General features: G+C 42.0%; 1 protein-coding gene across 1 annotated transcript in view; it reads left to right on the top strand.

Annotated features, from left to right (window-relative positions):
* The window catches only part of LOC133545543 (leukocyte cell-derived chemotaxin 1-like), a 53,129-nt gene extending 37,260 nt beyond the window's left edge, over nt 1-15,869 (top strand). Inside the window, exons 6-7 of the mRNA XM_061891250.1 lie at nt 8,551-8,633; nt 14,691-15,869. Coding sequence (XP_061747234.1) covers nt 8,551-8,633; nt 14,691-14,912 — 305 coding nt within the window. The 3' untranslated portion in view covers nt 14,913-15,869. The remainder of the gene's footprint in view (nt 1-8,550; nt 8,634-14,690) is intronic.
* Nucleotides 15,870-19,358: the final 3,489 nt, after the last annotated feature.

Below are 19,358 nucleotides of genomic sequence, written 5' to 3' on the forward strand. Positions count from 1 at the left end.
TTAAATATTTCTCTTTTGGTTTATGCTTTATGTGATTTTGGTGTGGTTCCTGTATATTTTGATCATTTTCATGGTCAAAAATCACAGAAGTTCCATGTTTCCTGATCAAAACAATGCAGCAGATGAGACGTGAGGCAGACACAGGCGGTGCCTCCACGGCTACACACAGTGTGTATTGGGCATGCGTGCTTGTTGCCACGTGGAAAAGGCAGGTTTTGAGACAGCAAGTACCTCTGCCTCAAGGTAGGGGGCGATATATTGTCAACTTGCAGTATAATGGGGCGAAGTGGGGGCGCTCAAGCTAGCAGACACAGGTCTCTCCAGTGGAAGCAAGCATTTTTTTTCTTAATTTTGTTTTAACTGTATTTATAACAAACATGGCATTGTTATTAGAGTAAGCCAGCGTTTGTGGCAGTTTTTTGTTGGATGCAAAAATATTGTTTAATTTCTTGGAACGAAATTAAATTAAATGAATGTTTCTGCCAATATGGAGGATTATATACTGTATCCAAAGATGAAATACTTCTTTAAACTGGACTTTAAGACACAATGAATGAGATCATACAAAGTTAGTTTTCATGGAGGATAGCTATTGCTGCTTCAGATACAAATACAGAAAGGTAATATACACGCACAATATTATATTCATTTTGTTAAAAGGAAATGGGACCAAAAAGTATTTGATAACAACTTTATCAGATAGTTTTTGGACCCATTTATCATATCATAATATTATTATGATAACGTTTTTATGAAAGCGAATAACTCCCTATTTTTATTCTGTAACTCTAATGTGCAACATATATCAACAATGACTACAGCTGCACATATGAATTTAAGTAAAATTAAAGCTGCAAGCAGCGATGGACGGGATCGACTTTTGCTGGTGTTTCCTGCCTTTACCCATTCAACATATCTTTACCTGCACATTACCTACCTTCCCTGCATCCTGGGGTCACACTGGTGCTTCTTTCTGTCACCCATACACCCTGGTGCTTCCTGCCATCACCCAGACAACATATTTTTACCTGCACATTACCTACCTTCTCTGTATCCTGGAGTCAAACTGGTGCCTCCTTCTTTCACCCAGTCAACATATCTTTACCCGCACAGTACCTGCCTTCTCTGCGTTGTGTGGTCACGCTGGTGCTTCCTGCTTTTAAGCGGCCATCTTGAGACGGCAGCAGCGCAGCAGCATCAGCGCAGCAGTTCTTCTTTGAAGGCTCTTAAAATCGAAACCGGAGCAGTTAGAAAAACTCTTTGCGCAACTTTTAATCAGAAGGATTCAATCTTTTTCCTGTGCGAGTATGAAGCCGACACAACAAACGCGCTCAGAGGAGATAATGTTTGAAAAAAGGTGATGTTTTTTTTTTACAAAACTTTTGTTTTGAAGGGGTAATTGCCAACTTCCTGTTGATTTTTGCTGGAGGTTGTCAATTACTGAAATGCAGCGGAAGTTACAAGCAGTTTTGTGAAGTGAAGTGAATTATATTTATATAGCGCTTTTTCTCTAGTGACTCAAAGCACTTTACATAGTGAAACCCAATATCTAAGTTACATTTAAACCAGTGTGGGTGGCACTGGGAGCAGGTGGGTAAAGTGTCTTGCCCAAGGACACAACGGCAGTGACTAGGATGGCGGAAGCGGGAATCGAACCTGCAACCCTCAAGTTGCTGGCACGGCCACTCTACCAACCGAGCTAAACCGCCCAGGTTTGTCAGTGTTTTATTCCAAGGGGGCGCTAGAGCGCAATTTTGAGTTTTGGGGTTCGGTTTTTTATTAGATCGCAATTTTCACCAGTCCTGATGTGTGTTTCCAGTTTGGTGAGTTTTGAAGCTTTTTAAGTGGGTTAAATTACAGCTCAAAGAGGCAAAAATGACATTTTTTAGGAAACTTTTGTTTTGAAGGGGTTTTTGCCAACTTTCTGTTGATTTTTGCTGAAAGGAGGTCAGTGTATGAAATGTAGGTCTAAGTGAGACCTACATAGAGGTTTTTGTTTCATGTCTCTACGACATACCTAATGGAAGTTACAAGCAGTTTTGTCTGTGTTATTTCCTAGGGGGCGCTAGAGCGCAATTTTGAGTTTTGGTTTTTTTGATTAGACCGCAAAATTCGCCAGTCCTGATGTGTTTGTTAAATTTGGTGAGTTTTGAAGCTTTTTAAGTGGGTTAAATTACAGCTCAAAGAGGCAAAAATGACATTTTTTAGGAAACTTTTGTTTTGAAGGGGTTTTTGCCAACTTTCTGTTGATTTTTGCTGAAAGGAGGTCAGTGTATGAAATGTAGGTCTAAGTGAGACCTACATAGAGGTTTTTGTTTCATATCTCTACGACATTCCTAATGGAAGTTACAAGCAGTTTTGTCTGTGTTATTTCCTAGGGGGCGCTAGAGCGCAATTTTGAGTTTTGGTTTTTTTGATTAGACCGCAAAATTCGCCAGTCCTGATGTGTTTGTTAAATTTGGTGAGTTTTGAAGCTTTTTAAGTGGGTTGAATTACAGCTCAAAGAGGCAAAAATGACATTTTTTAGGAAACTTTTGTTTTGAAGGGGTTTTTGCCAACTTTCTGTTGATTTTTGCTGAAAGGAGGTCAGTGTATGAAATGTAGGTCTAAGTGAGACCTACATAGAGGTTTTTGTTTCATATCTCTACGACATTCCTAATGGAAGTTACAAGCAGTTTTGTCTGTGTTATTTCATAGGGGGCGCTAGAGCGCAATTTTGAGTTTTGGTTTTTTTGATTAGACCGCAAAATTCGCCAGTCCTGATGTGTTTGTTAAATTTGGTGAGTTTTGAAGCTTTTTAAGTGGGTTAAATTACAGCTCAAAGAGGCAAAAATGACATTTTTTAGGAAACTTTTGTTTTGAAGGGGTTTTTGCCAACTCTCTGTTGATTTTTGCTGAAAGGAGGTCAGTGTATGAAATGTAGGTCTAAGTGAGACCTACATAGAGGTTTTTGTTTCATATCTCTACGACATTCCTAATGGAAGTTACACGCAGTTTTGTCTGTGTTACTTCCTAGGGGGCGCTAGAGCGCAATTTTGAGTTTTGGTTTTTTTGATTAGACCGCAAAATTCGCCAGTCCTGATGTGTTTGTTAAATTTGGTGAGTTTTGAAGCTTTTTAAGTGGGTTAAATTACAGCTCAAAGAGGCAAAAATGACATTTTTTAGGAAACTTTTGTTTTGAAGGGGTTTTTGCCAACTTTCTGTTGATTTTTGCTGAAAGGAGGTCAGTGTATGAAATCTAAGTCTAAGTCAGACCTACATAGAGGTTTTTGTTTCATATCTCTACGACATTCCTAATGGAAGTTACAAGCAGTTTTGTCTGTGTTATTTCCAAGGGGGCGCTAGAGCGCAATTTTGAGTTTTGGTTTTTTTGATTAGACCGCAAAATTCGCCAGTCCTGATGTGTTTGTTAAATTTGGTGAGTTTTGAAGCATTTTAAGTGGGTTAAATTACAGCTCAAAGAGGCAAAAATGACATTTTTTAGGAAACTTTTGTTTTGAAGGGGTTTTTGCCAACTCTCTGTTGATTTTTGCTGAAAGGAGGTCAGTGTATGAAATGTAGGTCTAAGTGAGACCTGCATAGAGGTTTTTGTTTCATATCTCTACGACATTCCTAATGGAAGTTACAAGCAGTTTTGTCTGTGTTATTTCCTAGGGGGCGCTAGAGCGCAATTTTGAGTTTTGGTTTTTTTGATTAGACCGCAAAATTCGCCAGTCCTGATGTGTTTGTTAAATTTGGTGAGTTTTGAAGCTTTTTAAGTGGGTTAAATTACAGCTCAAAGAGGCAAAAATGACATTTTTTAGGAAACTTTTGTTTTGAAGGGGTTTTTGCCAACTTTCTGTTGATTTTTGCTGAAAGGAGGTCAGTGTATGAAATGTAGGTCTAAGTGAGACCTACATAGAGGTTTTTGTTTCATATCTCTACGACATTCCTAATGGAAGTTACAAGCAGCTTTGTCTGTGTTATTTCCTAGGGGGCGCTAGAGCGCAATTTTGAGTTTTGTTTTTTTTGATTAGACCGCAAAATTCGCCAGTCCTGATGTGTTTGTTAAATTTGGTGAGTTTTGAAGCTTTTTAAGTGGGTTAAATTACAGCTCAAAGAGGCAAAAATGACATTTTTTAGGAAACTTTTGTTTTGAAGGGGTTTTTGCCAACTTTCTGTTGATTTTTGCTGAAAGGAGGTCAGTGTATGAAATGTAGGTCTAAGTGAGACCTACATAGAGGTTTTTGTTTCATATCTCTACGACATTCCTAATGGAAGTTACAAGCAGTTTTGTCTGTGTTATTTCCTAGGGGGCGCTAGAGCGCAATTTTGAGTTTTGGTTTTTTTGATTAGACCGCAAAATTCGCCAGTCCTGATGTGTTTGTTAAATTTGGTGAGTTTTGAAGCTTTTTAAGTGGGTTAAATTACAGCTCAAAGAGGCAAAAATGACATTTTTTAGGAAACTTTTGTTTTGAAGGGGTTTTTGCCAACTTTCTGTTGATTTTTGCTGAAAGGAGGTCAGTGTATGAAATGTAGGTCTAAGTGAGACCTACATAGATGTTTTTGTTTCATATCTCTACGACATTCCTAATGGAAGTTACAAGCAGTTTTGTCTGTGTTATTTCCTAGGGGGCGCTAGAGCGCAATTTTGAGTTTTGGTTTTTTTGATTAGACCGCAAAATTCGCCAGTCCTGATGTGTTTGTTAAATTTGGTGAGTTTTGAAGCTTTTTAAGTGGGTTAAATTACAGCTCAAAGAGGCAAAAATGACATTTTTTAGGAAACTTTTGTTTTGAAGGGGTTTTTGCCAACTTTCTGTTGATTTTTGCTGAAAGGAGGTCAGTGTATGAAATGTAGGTCTAAGTGAGACCTACATAGAGGTTTTTGTTTCATATCTCTATGACATTCCTAATGGAAGTTACAAGCAGTTTTGTCTGTGTTATTTCCTAAGGGGCGCTAGAGCGCAATTTTGAGTTTTGGTTTTTTTGATTAGACCGCAAAATTCGCCAGTCCTGATGTGTTTGTTAAATTTGGTGAGTTTTGAAGCTTTTTAAGTGGGTTAAATTACAGCTCAGAGGCAAAAATGACATTTTTTAGGAAACTTTTGTTTTGAAGGGGTTTTTGCCAACTCTGTTGATTTTTGCTGAAAGGAGGTCAGTGTATGAAATGTAGGTCTAAGTGAGACCTACATAGAGGTTTTTGTTTCATATCTCTACGACATTCCTAATGGAAGTTACAAGCAGTTTTGTCTGTGTTATTTCCTAGGGGGCGCTAGAGCGCAATTTTGAGTTTTGGTTTTTTCGATTAGACCGCAAAATTCGCCAGTCCTGATGTGTTTGTTAAATTTGGTGAGTTTTGAAGCTTTTTAAGTGGGTTAAATTACAGCTCAAAGAGGCAAAAATGACATTTTTTAGGAAACTTTTGTTTTGAAGGGGTTTTTGCCAACTTTCTGTTGATTTTTCCTGAAAGGAGGTCAGTGTATGAAATGTAGGTCTAAGTGAGACCTACATAGAAGTTTTTGTTTCATATCTCTACGACATTCCTAATGGAAGTTACAAGCAGTTTTGTCTGTGTTATTTCCTAGGGGGCGCTAGAGCGCAATTTTGAGTTTTGGTTTTTTTGATTAGACCGCAAAATTCGCCAGTCCTGATGTGTTTGTTAAATTTGGTGAGTTTTGAAGCATGTTAAGGGGGTCAAACTACAGCTCAAAGAGGCGGTGGTATAATAATAAATTAACCTTAGAAATACAATAGGGTCCTCTGTCCTAAAGGGAGATTCGGTCCCTAAAAATAAAAATAATAAGAAAAAAAAAGTATGTGTGCCTCACCTGGTGTTTAGTTCACCGCACGCCACTGCTATAGTTCTATTTTGATAAAGACCGGGGAAAGCCCACGTTTGTAATGAAGCGTGCAACAACGTGGCTGAAACTCACCCCCGGACTTGCAGTTAAACTGAGCTGTGATCGCTTGTCCCGTTTTCTTTCACAGCCAGCAAAGTCTTTAGTGGCGTCCCTGATTATCTTTATGAGGGGAAAATGGAAAACAGTCAATCGCGGCTATCGAGTGCTACACGCAGTTGGTTTACAAGGACGCATCCTCGCAGGAAGCCAAGTTAAATCATGAAATGCAACCTTACCCGGGCAAAAATGAGGCGTACTTGTCCAGGAAAGCCTTGATAGTCGTTTCCTTGACCCAGCTACGAACGGAGAAGATGTAGACCTCCATGCTTTTCCAAGTTTCCAGTTTTGCCATGTAGACTGATGTCTCGAGCACCAGATGTCTGGGAACTCAAGACGTATAATCCTTGATATCACACGACTAATCTGTTTTTAAATAATGTACAGGGATCGATTCTACTAAATAATGTACCTGCCTTGAGATCCAGGCCCCTTACGTACTCTGTTTGCTGCACGGTAGCCAATATTGGTTTGATCGACCACCGCTTTGTTAACCGGAATGTAAAGTGTCCAAAACAGTCACGTGACTGAAAACCAAAAATAGAGTTTTGGCTGTTGTTGTGTGGCTGGTATCAGAAATTGGTACTTTGTCTTTTCTGGTGACAAAACAATTTGATAGTGAACACACTCCGCAATGGTTGGGGGATATCCGGCGATACCTTCTCCTCTGTCTAGAAAAGGCCTTGTTAGTTTGATATTCTGTCGATGTCCTTTCAGGGAAAAGGGAAGTTTGATGGTTTGAAAGAGGTGTGAAAGGAGGTTTGGGTCGTTGATTGCTTTTGGCAATGTCTAGACGTATCGCCACCAAAGTTAGTCCCATTCCAAAGGACCAAGGAATGAGACAATCTTTGGGGGGGATGTCAGGAGATACAGTATGTTCTCCTCTGTTTAGGAGAGGCTTTACTAGTTTGATATTCTGTAGGTGTCCTCTTCGGGACATCTACAGGAGGTTTTATAGTTAGAAAGAGGTTGGAAAGGAAAAGGTTTGGGTCTTTGTTTGCTTGCGGCAATGTCCAGACATGTCCCCCAAAGTTAGTCTCATTCCACAGGACCATGGAATGAGACAATATTTGGGAGATGTCAGGCGATACCTTCTCCACTGTTTAGGAGAGGCCTTACGAGTTTGATATTCTGGAGATGTCCTGTCAGAAATAGGGAGATTTTTATAGTATGAAAGAAGTCTGAAAGGAGGTTTGGGTCAATGATTGTTTGCTTACGGCAATTTCTGGACATATCCCCCGAAGATTGTCTCATTCCACAGGGACGTGGGGTGGTATGTTCTCCTCTGTTTAGGAAAGGCCTTAGTAGTTTGATATACTGTTGTCTTTTTAGGAAAAGGGAGGTTTAATTACTTGAAAGTGGTTTGAAAGGAGGAAGTTTGAGTCAATGATTTCTTGCTTACGGCAATTTCTGGACATATCCCCCAAAGTTAGTCTCATTCCACAGGGACGTCGGGCGGTATGTTCTCCTCTGTTTAGGAAAGGCCTTAGTAGTTTGATATACTGTTGTCTTTTTAGGAAAAGGGAGGTTTAATTACTTGAAAGTGGTTTGAAAGGAGGAAGTTTGAGTCAATGATTTCTTGCTTATGGCAATTTCTAGACATATCCCCCAAAGATTGTCTCATTCCACAGGGACGTGGGGTGGTATGTTCTCCTCTGTTTAGGAAAGGCCTTAGTAGTTTGATATACTGTTGTCTATTTAGGAAAAGGGAGGTTTAATTACTTGAAAGTGGTTTGAAAGGTGGAAGTTTGGGTCAATGATTGCTTACGGCAATTTCTGGACATATCCCCCAAAGATCGTCTCATTCCACAGGGACGTCGGGCGGTATGTTCTCCTCTGTTTAGGAAAGGCCTTAGTAGTTTGATATACTGTTGTCTATTTAGGAAAAGGGAGGTTTAATTACTTGAAAGTGGTTTGAAAGGAGGAAGTTTGGATCAATGATTGCTTGCTCACGGCAATTTCTGGACATATCCCCCAAAGATTGTCTCATTCCAATGGGATGTCGGGCGGTATGTTCTCCTCTGTTTAGGAAAGGCCTTAGAAGTTTGATATACTATTGTCTTTTTAGGAAAAGGGAGGTTTAATTACTTGAACGTGGTTTGAAAGGAGGAAGTTTGAGTCAATGATTTCTTGCTTACGGCAATTTCTGGACATATCCCCCAAAGATTGTCTCATTCCACAGGGACGTCGGGTGGTATGTTCTCCTCTGTTTAGGAAAGGCCTTAGTAGTTTGATATAATGTTTTCTTTTTAGGAAAAGGGAGGTTTAATTACTAGAAAGTGGTTTGAAACGTTTGGGTTGATGATTGTTTGCTTACAGCAATTTCCAGACGTGTCCCCCCAAAGATTGAGCAACGGGGCACACCCTAAACTGTTCATCAGTCAAACATAAACCAGAAATTCCAGATATGTTTTGGACAGTGTGGTTCCAATCGACATAAAATAGTCTCAAACGTGCTTTTCAAAGTTTCCCAAATGCACTTTTTGTAGCCTGGCAGAAGGTTTAAAAGTTGTCAAAACCTTCTTCTTCACCATTTCAAAAAATAGCCCCAAAAAACAGAGGCATCCTGCAGGAGCGCCCTACTGCTCTTTTAAAAGTTTGTGATGTCGTGCAGGCGGACAAAGGAAGACGGGGGCCGCCTCCCGCCGCCGCCGTCAGGACGTGGAGGCAGAGTTCAACCCCGAGAACCCCTATCAGGTGAGTCAGGACCACGGGACGTGCAAACGCGTCCTCGTCGGCCGCGAGAGCCAAAACTGTCCGCTCGAATCTGCCGTCCACCTGAGGAGGCTTTGCGGGAGGAGGTGTTTCTCACAGCAGCAGATGCCGAGGTCACGGCGGAGGGCCGTGGATTGTCACTGCGAATCTGAGCGTATCCGTGGGTGAGGAGCTCTTTAGGAGAACTTTCCTTTCAGCGGCGAGGGTCTATGAATAATTCCACAGACACCTCCTCCTCCTCGGGACTGTTTGCCCTGCCGAGCTCACACAGACTCCACACATACACATGGTCACCCCTGCCCTTCCCTCGCAGCCATACACACATCTTTGTCTCTTCCTAATCCCCCGTCCTCCCCCACCGCAACTTCTGCCACACACACCTGACAACTAGAAGACGGTAAACAGAGAGCGGTTTGAACCCCGTGCGCCAAACGGGGAAAATATTTAACGACAAAGACGCTCAAGAAAGAGCAGACCGCCTTCCAATAATCACATGTTTGCAATCTAAATGAATGCGTGTTTGGACATTAGAATATCAATCAATCAATCAATCAATGTTTATTTATATAGCCCCAAATCACAAATGTCTCAAAGGACTGCACAAATCATTACGACTACAACATCCTCGGAAGAACCCACAAAAGGGCAAGGAAAACTCACACCCAGTGGGCAGGGAGAAATCACATCCAGTGGGACGCCAGTGACAATGCTGACTATGAGAAACCTTGGAGAGGACCTCAGATGTGGGCAACCCCCCCCCTAGGGGACCGAAAGCAATGGATGTCGAGCGGGTCTAACATGATACTGTGAAAGTTCAATCCATAGTGGCTCCAAGACAGCAGTGAGAGTCCCGTCCACAGGAAACCATCTCAAGCGGATCAGCAGCGTAGAGATGTCCCCAACCGATACAGGCGAGCGGTCCATCCTGGGTCTCGACTCTGGACAGTCAGTACTTCATCCATGGTCATCGGACCGGACCCCCTCCACAAGGGAGGGGGGGACATAGGAGAAAGAAAAGAAGCGGCAGATCAACTGGTCTAAAAAGGAGGTCTATTTAAAGGCTAGAGTATACAGATGAGTTTTAAGATGAGACTTAAATGCTTCTACTGAGGTAGCATCTCGAACTGTTACCGGGAGGGCATTCCAGAGTACTGGAGCCCGAACGGAAAACGCTCTATAGCCCGCAGACTTTTTTTGAGCTCTAGGAATCACTAATAAGCCGGAGTCTTTTGAACGCATTTTTTAAATGAGAATTTCCTGAAAAACACAAAGATCCACTGCAGAGGATCGCGGTTCTAAAGGAGGTTGTCAGACGAGGATAACCTGACAGCGAATACAGCTTTTGCAAATGATTCAATTAATTAGTGAGCTGGCTCGGTGTGGGGAAAAGCAATACCCCTCTTAATAAATCAACCCTTCAAAGACTGAGCTGAGGTCAGTCTTAGCATTCACACACAGGCCGGATAACTGCCAGACCTGTTCAGTCTGGTGACACCTCATTGGACTCCGTGTCCAGAGGCGTCAAAGTGGAGATGTTGTACCGGGTCCTTAAAGGGGAACATTATCAGCAGACCTATGTAAGCGTCAATATATACCTTGATGGTGCAGAAAAAAGACCATACATTTTTTTAACCGATTTCCGAACTCTAAATGGGTGAATTTTGGCAAATTAAACGCCTTTCTGTCAATCGCGCTGGAGGCGATGACGTCAGAATGTGACGTCGCCGAGGTAACACACCCGCCATTTTCATTTTCAACACATTACAAACACCGGGTCTCTGCTCTGTTATTTTCCGTTTTTTTGACTATTTTTTGGAACCTTGGAGACATCATGCCTAGTGGGTGTGTTGTCGGAGGGTGTAACAACACTAACAGGGAGGGATTCAAGTTGCACCACTGGCAAGAAATCTGCCGCCAGACCCTCATTGAATGTGCCAGAGTGTCTCCACATTTGACCGGCGATGACAGACATGGCACAGAAATATATGGATAACCTGCAGATGCATTTGCAACCATTAAGTCAACGAAATCACAAAGGTGAGTTTTGTTGATGTTGACTGCCAGCTAATCGATGTTAACATAATACGCTAATCGATGCTAACATGCTATTTACCGGCGGTGCTAAAGCAGACATGGCACAGAGATGTATGGATAACCTGCAGATGCATTTGCAACGATAAAGTAAACGAATTCACAAAGGTGAGTTTTGTTGGTGTTGACTGCCAGCTAATCGATGCTAACATGCTACGCTAATCGATGCCAACTTGCTATTTACCGGCAGTGCTAAAGCAGACATGGTACAGAGATGTATGGATAACCTGCAGATGCATTTGCAACTATATTACGTTTACTTCCACCCACATTTAATGCGAAACAAACACTTACCAATCGAAGGATTTAAGTTGCTCCAGTGTCACAAGATGCTAAAGTCCTGATCGTTTGGCCCGCACATTTTACCGCCGATGCTAACGCAGCTATTCGGCCATGCTATGGCTATGAATAGCGTCAATAGCTTCAGTTTCTTCTTCAATATTTTCATACTCCAACCATCTGTTTCAATACATGCGTAATCTGTTGAATCGCTTAAGTCGCTGAAATCCGAGTTTGAATCCGAGCTAATGTCACTATATCTTGCTGTGGTAACCGCCATTTTGTTTACATTGGCAGCACTGTATGACATCACAGGGAAATGGACAGTGTCTTCGTAGAGTGCCGAAAATAAGGCACTTTAAAGTTTTATTTAGGGTTATTCCGAGACCGGTAAAATTTTGAAAAAACTTCAAAAAATACAACAAGCCACTGGGAACTGATTTTTATTGTTTTTAACCCTTTTGAAATTGTGATAATGTTCCCCTTTAAGGACAAACTGCCCAATTAAGACTGGCCTTGGTGCTTGCAAGTACACACGTGTTTGGGTCCATTCATAACCTCAGAAAAGTAGATAACTTCGCAGTCTAAGTGGGTAACAATATTACAACAAACAAAAATTTGATTACCTATCTTGGCTGCATCCTAGAGACTAAGCGCTCCAGTGAAAAAATGACTACTATTATTGGTACCGAGAACTGTAGCAAAATGTATTTCGATATTTTTCCAAATTAAATGTACCACAGAAAACTGCATTATTGGATTTATTTAAACAGAAAAATCTTAGGGTACATTAAACATATGTTTATTATTGCAAGTTTGTCCTTAAATAAAATAGTGAACATATCTTTTAGTAGTAAGTAAGCAAACCAAGGCTCCTAATTTAGTCTGCTGACATATGCAGTAACGTATTGTGTCATTTATCATTCTATCATTCTGTCAAAATTATTAAGGACAAGTGGTAGAACATCGATTATTATCTACTTGTTCATTTACTGGTCATTTCTGCTTATGTGCTATCTGCACTTCTGTTTATCACTTATTCTTCTCGTTTGATACTTTACATTAGTTTTGGATGATACCACAAATTTAGGAGTTTTCAGTTTTTTTTCTGTCGTTTCAATATGGAAGTTGTAAGTCATTAATGTTATTTTATAATAAGTACGGCCATGAAAGTGTAACAATAAGGTTGCTTGATTGAAATTAAGGATGTCTAAAGGTGTGAATGTTGTCTATCTGTGTTGGCCCTGCGATGAGGTGGCAACTTGTCCAGGGTGTACTCTGCCTTCAGCCCGAGTGCAGCTGAGATAGGCTTTAGAACCACCCGCCACCCTGAACGGGACAAGCGGTAGAAAATGGATGAATGGATAAAACGTGTGACAACCTCCAAAAGTTTTGTAATCAATCAGAAATATCAAGCAGCTAAAAATGGAAAAGTGTGGAGATTTTTTTTAAATTTTCCTGTAGGGTGTAATTTGGGATTTTTTTTAATGGTTCATTGACATTTTTTGTAATAGTCACAAAGTTTAGTGAACAGGTTGTGTTATGTGTGAGCATGTCTGCTGACATTTTGTCTTGATTGGATTCTTCTTTTTTTTTTTTTTTTTTTGCACCATGACTAGGGAAGGTTGTTTGCATTGGGTCATATAAGTAAATGGTAAATGGGTTATACTTGTATAGCGCTTTTCTACCTTCAAGGTACTCAAAGCGCATTGATACTTTTTCCACGTTCATGCACGGCCCTAACCACGACCCACCAGGAGCAAGGAGGGAGTGAATATGTTACTCGTGTAATTAATCCCCCCAAAAGTATCACATTAAAGATCTACACACCTAAACTAATCATGCATTTTTGAAAATGTTTTAACCGTCCAAGCTTTTACCTTAACCGCTATACATGTATGTATAAGAGTGTATATCTCAGCTGCATTCGGTACACCCTGGACAAGTGTGTGTATATATATATATATATATATATATATATATATATATATATATTTACATACATATACACATACATACATCTAAGTATACGTATACATATACACACATACATATAAATATATATTTATATACACATGTATACATACATATTATATATATATATATATATATATAAACTTTTATTAGTGGATTGCACAGTTAAGTACATATTCCGTACAATTGACCACTAAATGGTAAGTTTTTCAGCTTGTTTAAGTCAGGGTCCACGTTAATCAATTCATGGTATATCCACATATACACATACATACATCTAAGTATACATATACACACATACATATAAATATATATTTATATACACATGTATACATACATATATATATATATATATATATATATATATATATATATATATATATAAACTTTTATTAGTGGATTGCACAGTTAAGTACATATTCCATACAATTGACCACTAAATGATAAGTTTTTCAGCTTGTTTAAGTCAGCGTCCAAGTTAATCAATTCATGGTATATCCACATATACATACATATACACATACATACATCTAAGTATACATATACACACATACATATAAATATATATTTATATACACATGTATACACATATATATATATATATATATATATATATATATATATATATATATATATATATATATATATATAAACTTTTATTAGTGGATTGCACAGTTAAGTACATATTCCATACAATTGACCACTAAATGATAAGTTTTTCAGCTTGTTTAAGTCAGGGTCCAAGTTAATCAATTCATGGTATATCCACATATACATACATATACACATACATACACACACAAATACATATGTATCCACACACACACACACACATATATATATAATGTATACACACGCACACACATATATATAAATGTGTACACATACATATATATGTATACATACATATATATATATATATATATATATACACATATACAAATATACTTATATATACGCATATGTACATATACATAATGGATACATATATATGTATACATACATATATATATACATATACAAATATACTTATATATACGCATATGTACATATACATAATGGATACATATATATGTATACATACATATATATATACATATACAAATATACTTATATATACGCATATGTACATATACATAATGGATACATATGTACGTATAAATGTTTTAACAAAATGTGTTCATCTGATGTGATGAAAGAGCACGTCAGCATTTACTTTCTCAGAACATATATTCACTACAGAAAACAATTTGGGTGATATAAAAAAAAAGCCTTGAATTCAAAACATTTCAAAGTGTCAACTACTGTAGATCACGAGCGTTATTTTTATGCAACACAATTAACCTTTCCTAATTATTTCCAAGCGTCTTTGTCTGTTTTATACGAACACGTTTCACCTCGATGCAATCTGCCATCACTCTGCCAGACAGCAAGAAGCAAAAAAACCAGTTCTTTAATGGCAGTGGCGAGCTGCTTTTTGCACTGCACATCCATTCAAATCTGGGCTTCAAACTTGAAGTTTAGTCTGCCATGATAGTCCCCAAGTGAAAAGCACAAATGTTAAATACTTGCCCAAACTCATCTGGACTTCAAAGCGTTGGACGGCATTTTCAGTGACGGGCTCTAGCTATGTCTGCAAAACCATGTCGAACAAAGTCAACATTTTTCTGATCCCACTCTTTTGCTCCCCACAAGAATAACCTCCAGGGGGAAGACACCATGAACATCGACCCCATGTTGGACCACCAGGGCCTTTGCTGCAGGGAGTGCCGCCGCAGCTACACCCACTGCCAGCGGATCTGCGAGCCCCTGGGAGGGTACCACCCGTGGCCATACCACTACCGCGGCTGCAGAGTGGCCTGCAGGGTGATCATGCCTTGCAACTGGTGGGTGGCTCGCATTCTGGGCATCGTCTAGACAGAAATTACGGCTTTGTTCCGAGCAAGATATCTGGGCATAAAAGGAGAAAATAAATGTGACGCTTGGAAGATTGGACACAGACTTGTAAACGGCATTTCACTTTAACATCTATTTAGCTGTAGGATGAAAACGTATTTATGAAAATGTCATCCGTGCATTCTCCACTTCCTGTTTGGATGTACACTACAGGCCACACCTTCTCATTTCAATGCGTTTTCTTTATTTTCACGAGTATTTACATTGCGGATTGTCACTGAAGGCATCAAAACTATGACACCTGTGAAGTGGAAACCATTTCAGGTGACTCTTCAAGCTCATGGAGAGAATGCCAAGAGTGTGGAAAAGCAGTAGTAAGAGCTAAGGGTGGCTATTTTGAAGAAACTAGAGTCATGAAACATGTTTTTTTAGTTATGTGAAATGAAGTGAATTATATTTATATAGCGCTTTTCTCAAGTGACTCAAAGCGCTTTACATTGTGAAACCCAATATCTAAGTTACATTTAAACCAGTGTGGGTGGCACTGGGAGCAGGTGGGCAAAGTGTCTTGCCCAAGGACACAACGGCAGTAACTAGAATGGCACAAGCGGGAATCGAACCTGCAACCCTCAAGTTGCTGGCACGGCCACTCTACCAACCGAGCTATGTTCATTCATAGTTTTGTTGCCTTCAGTGACAATCGACAAAGTAAATAGTCGTGAAAATAAAGAAAACGCATTGATTGAATGAGGTGTGCCCAAACTTTTGGCCTGTACTGTATATACATTTTCTGTCAGCTTCTAGAAACTTCTCAACAATATATGTGACACTTGCAATTTCTCAAGCCCTTTTCCCACGTGTAATGTCCTGTAATCGTTCACCTTTCATCTAATGTTACACAATAAACCTTTTTTTTTAAGTAAAATTTGTCGCGTCACCACTGTTTTGGGTACAAATTAGTTTGAAGGTGGGGTTGTACCCACGGTGCGCTCTTTCACAATAAAAGCACATCATCAATCATATAACATATGTTATAATGTTATTTTTTAGTCTGTCCTTTGCCTCTATTTATTTGTGGTGTACAGTCCTTTGTTCTTCAACTGTGGTTGTTCTTTAAGGGCTTTTGAAAATAAAGTTGGTATGGTATGGTATGGTAATCATCATCAATGTCCGGCCGTAGCCGAGGGACCTTGCACAACCCTCCGCCAGCGTGTCGGGGTCACCCATGGCAAAGCCCAGCTCTGAAACAAGGACCCAAGTGTCCTGTGCGATTACTTCGGAGTAGGAGAGGCGACCCCTGGTGGATTGTTTCCAAAGGACAAAGCTGTGATACCTTGGCACGGAAGCAGTGACCAGCAAACTGTGTGCCACGTTGGCTCAGACGGGATGCTTGCTCGAGGTAGGTCGCTGTTAATTTGGTCCAAGGTGGGATGGGGACCAAGCCTTGAACCCCTTCGAAGCAGGTTGGTATAGCAACCGTCAAGGCGTTTGCGAAGGCTCGCATTGAGAGGGGCCAGGTCTCGGGGCACATTCCGAGACATGTGACAGGTCAGTGGACTTTGTGGTTATAGTGTCCGCCCTGAGCTCTGAAACAAGGACCCTAGTGTCCCGTGCGATTACTTCGGGGTAGGAGAGGCGACCCCTGGTGGATTGTTTCCAAAGGACAAAGCTGTGATACCTTGGCACGGAAGCAGTGACCAGCAAACTGTGTGCCACGTTGGCTCAGACGGGATGCTTGCTCGAGGTAGGTCGCTGTTAATTTGGTCCAAGGTGGGATGGGGACCAAGCCTTGAACCCTTCGAAGCAGGTTGGTATAGCAACCGTCAAGGCGTTTGCGAAGGCTCGCATTGAGAGGGGCCAGGTCTCGGGGCACATTCCGAGACATGTGACAGGTCAGTGGACTTTGTGGTAATAGTGTCCGCCCTGAGCTCTGAAACAAGGACCCAAGTGTCCCGTGCGATTACTTCAGGGTAGGTGAGGCGACCCCTGGTAGATTGTTTCCAAAGGAGGAAGCTGTGATACCAAGCTCCGTCTTGGCACGGAAGCAGTGACCAGCAAACCGTGTGCGACGTTGGCTCAGACGGGGTGATTACCGGAGGTAGGTTGACGTTAATTTGGTCCAAGGTGGGATGGGGACCAAGCCTTGAACCCTTCGAAGCAGGTTGGTATAGCAACCGTCAAGGCGTTTGTGAAGGCTCGCATTGAGAGGGTCCAGGTCTCGGGGCACATTCCGAGACATGTGACAGGTCAGTGGCCTTGTGGTTAGAATGTCCGCCCTGAGCTCTGAAACAAGGACCCAAGTGTCCCGTGCGATTACTTCGGGGTAGGTGAGGCGACCCCTGGTAGATTGTTTCCAAAGGAGGAAGCTGTGATACCAAGCTCCGTCTTGGCAGGGAAGCAGTGACCAGCAAACCGTGTCCGACGTTGGCTCAGACGGGGTGATTGCCGGAGGTAGGTTGCCGTTAATTTGGTCCAAGGTGGGATGGGGACCAAGCTTTGAACCCTTCGAAGCAGGTTGGTATAGCAACCGTCAAGGCTCGCATTTAGAGGGTCCAGGTCTCGGGGCACATTCCGAGACATGTGACAGGTCAGTGGACTTAGTGGTTATAGTGTCCGCCCTGAGCTCTGAAACAAGGACCCTAGTGTCCCGTGCGATTACTTCGGGGTAGGAGAGGCAACCCCTGGTAGATTGTTTCCAAAGGAGGAAGCTGTGATACCGAGCTCCGTCTTGGCACGGAAGCAGTGACCAGCAAACCGTGTGCGACGTTGGCTCGGACGGGGTGATTGCCGGAGGTAGGTTGCCGTTAATTTGGTCCAAAGTAGGATGGGGACCAAGCCTTGAACCCCTTCGAAGCAGGTTGGTATAGCAACCGTCAAGGCGTTTGTGAAGGCTCGCATTGAGAGGGTCCAGGTCTCGGGGTGCATTCTGAGACATGTGACAGGTCAGTGGCCTTGTGGTTATAGTGCCCGCCCTGAGCTCTGAAACAACGACCCTAGTGTCCTGTGCTATTACTTCGGGGTAGGAGAGGCGACCCCTGGTAGATTGTTTCCAAAGGAGGAAGCTGTGACCAGCAAACCGTGTGCAACGTTGGCTCAGACGGGGTGATTGCCGGAGGTAGGTTGCCGTTAATTTGGTCCAAGGTAGGATGGGGACCAAGCCTTGAACCCTTCGCAGCAGGTTGGTATGACAACCGTCAAGGCATTTGTGAAGGCTCGCATTGAGAGGGTCCAGGTCTCGGAGTACATTCCAAGACATGTGAGCTATCAATGAACTTGTGGTTAGAGTGTCCGCCCTGAGATCGGTAGGTTGTGAGTTCAAACCCCGGCCGAGTCAAACCAAAGACTGTAAAAATGGGACCCATTACCTCCCTGCTTGGCATTCAGCATCAAGGGTTGGAATTGGGGGTTAAATCAAAGCTCTAGGGTTTGGGTTAGGTTAGGGTCCTACCTTCTAAGGACGGGAATAAAGACAACTGGCTTTTCTTTATACAAGAGTCCTTTTTACACATTTCACCTTGCGTGAGGCTTCTACTTGTGCTCCTTGGTGGGGGGCAAGTAGAGCTCCATGGGTTTGTTCACCTTCCAGTACAACTCCAGAGAGAAGGAACCGTTCAGAACAGTGAACTGGTTTCCAGCGGTCGGTATATAAATGGTGTACTGTTTCTTCGAAGCCGCTCGCTGCTCCCCTCACCTCCCAGGGGGTGAACAAGGGGGATGGGTCAAATGCAAAGGACAAATTTCACCACACTTAGTGTGTGTGTGACAATCATTGGTACTTTAACAAAAGGACCCTGCAGAAATAACTTTCCAGAGTTCTTTACCGTGAGAGTTGCATCTCTCAAAGTCTTTAATGGGACTAAAGACTCCTTAGCCGTCATGCTAACAGATCGTACCCACGATGCAAAGCGCTCAGCTCCTTTTGATGTCACCCAATGCCGCCTCGGGCTTGGGTTGGGTAAAGACGAGCGGAGTGGCGTGTGTGTCAAGTATCCTGGATGGAGCCGCCATAAAATGAAGAGTTCAATCCTGAGCCACAAATGAGCGTTTGATCGTCCCCGGAGATGAAACGGTGTGTGAAGAATTCCGCACGTGGTTGAGTGCGAGCGGCTCGACGAGGCGGTTAGGGGGCTGATCCATATTAATGCTCTTTCTCCACGGAAGGACGCCCATTCATGGTCGCCGCTTCCCACTTCTGCAACTCTTAAGTTGCAGAAGGGCCAAACATCTCCCGGCGTGCCGAGACAATCCCAGGCAAAGCTGCAGCTGCAGGACATATCTAAGCCCCCCCCCGCCCTTCACTGGTATCAGTGACGCCACATTTCATTCCTCTCGGCACACATACAGAATTTGGCTCCCTGCCATCCTATATTACCCTCGTGGGGGCTGACGGGCTAACCAACCATCCCCTCCCACTCGGAGACTTTCCAACCTGTATGGAACAGTTCCCAGAGACGACAAAACTCCTGA

Source organism: Nerophis ophidion, linkage group LG02 (assembly GCF_033978795.1).
Source record: "Nerophis ophidion isolate RoL-2023_Sa linkage group LG02, RoL_Noph_v1.0, whole genome shotgun sequence".
NCBI lineage: Eukaryota > Metazoa > Chordata > Actinopteri > Syngnathiformes > Syngnathidae > Nerophis > Nerophis ophidion.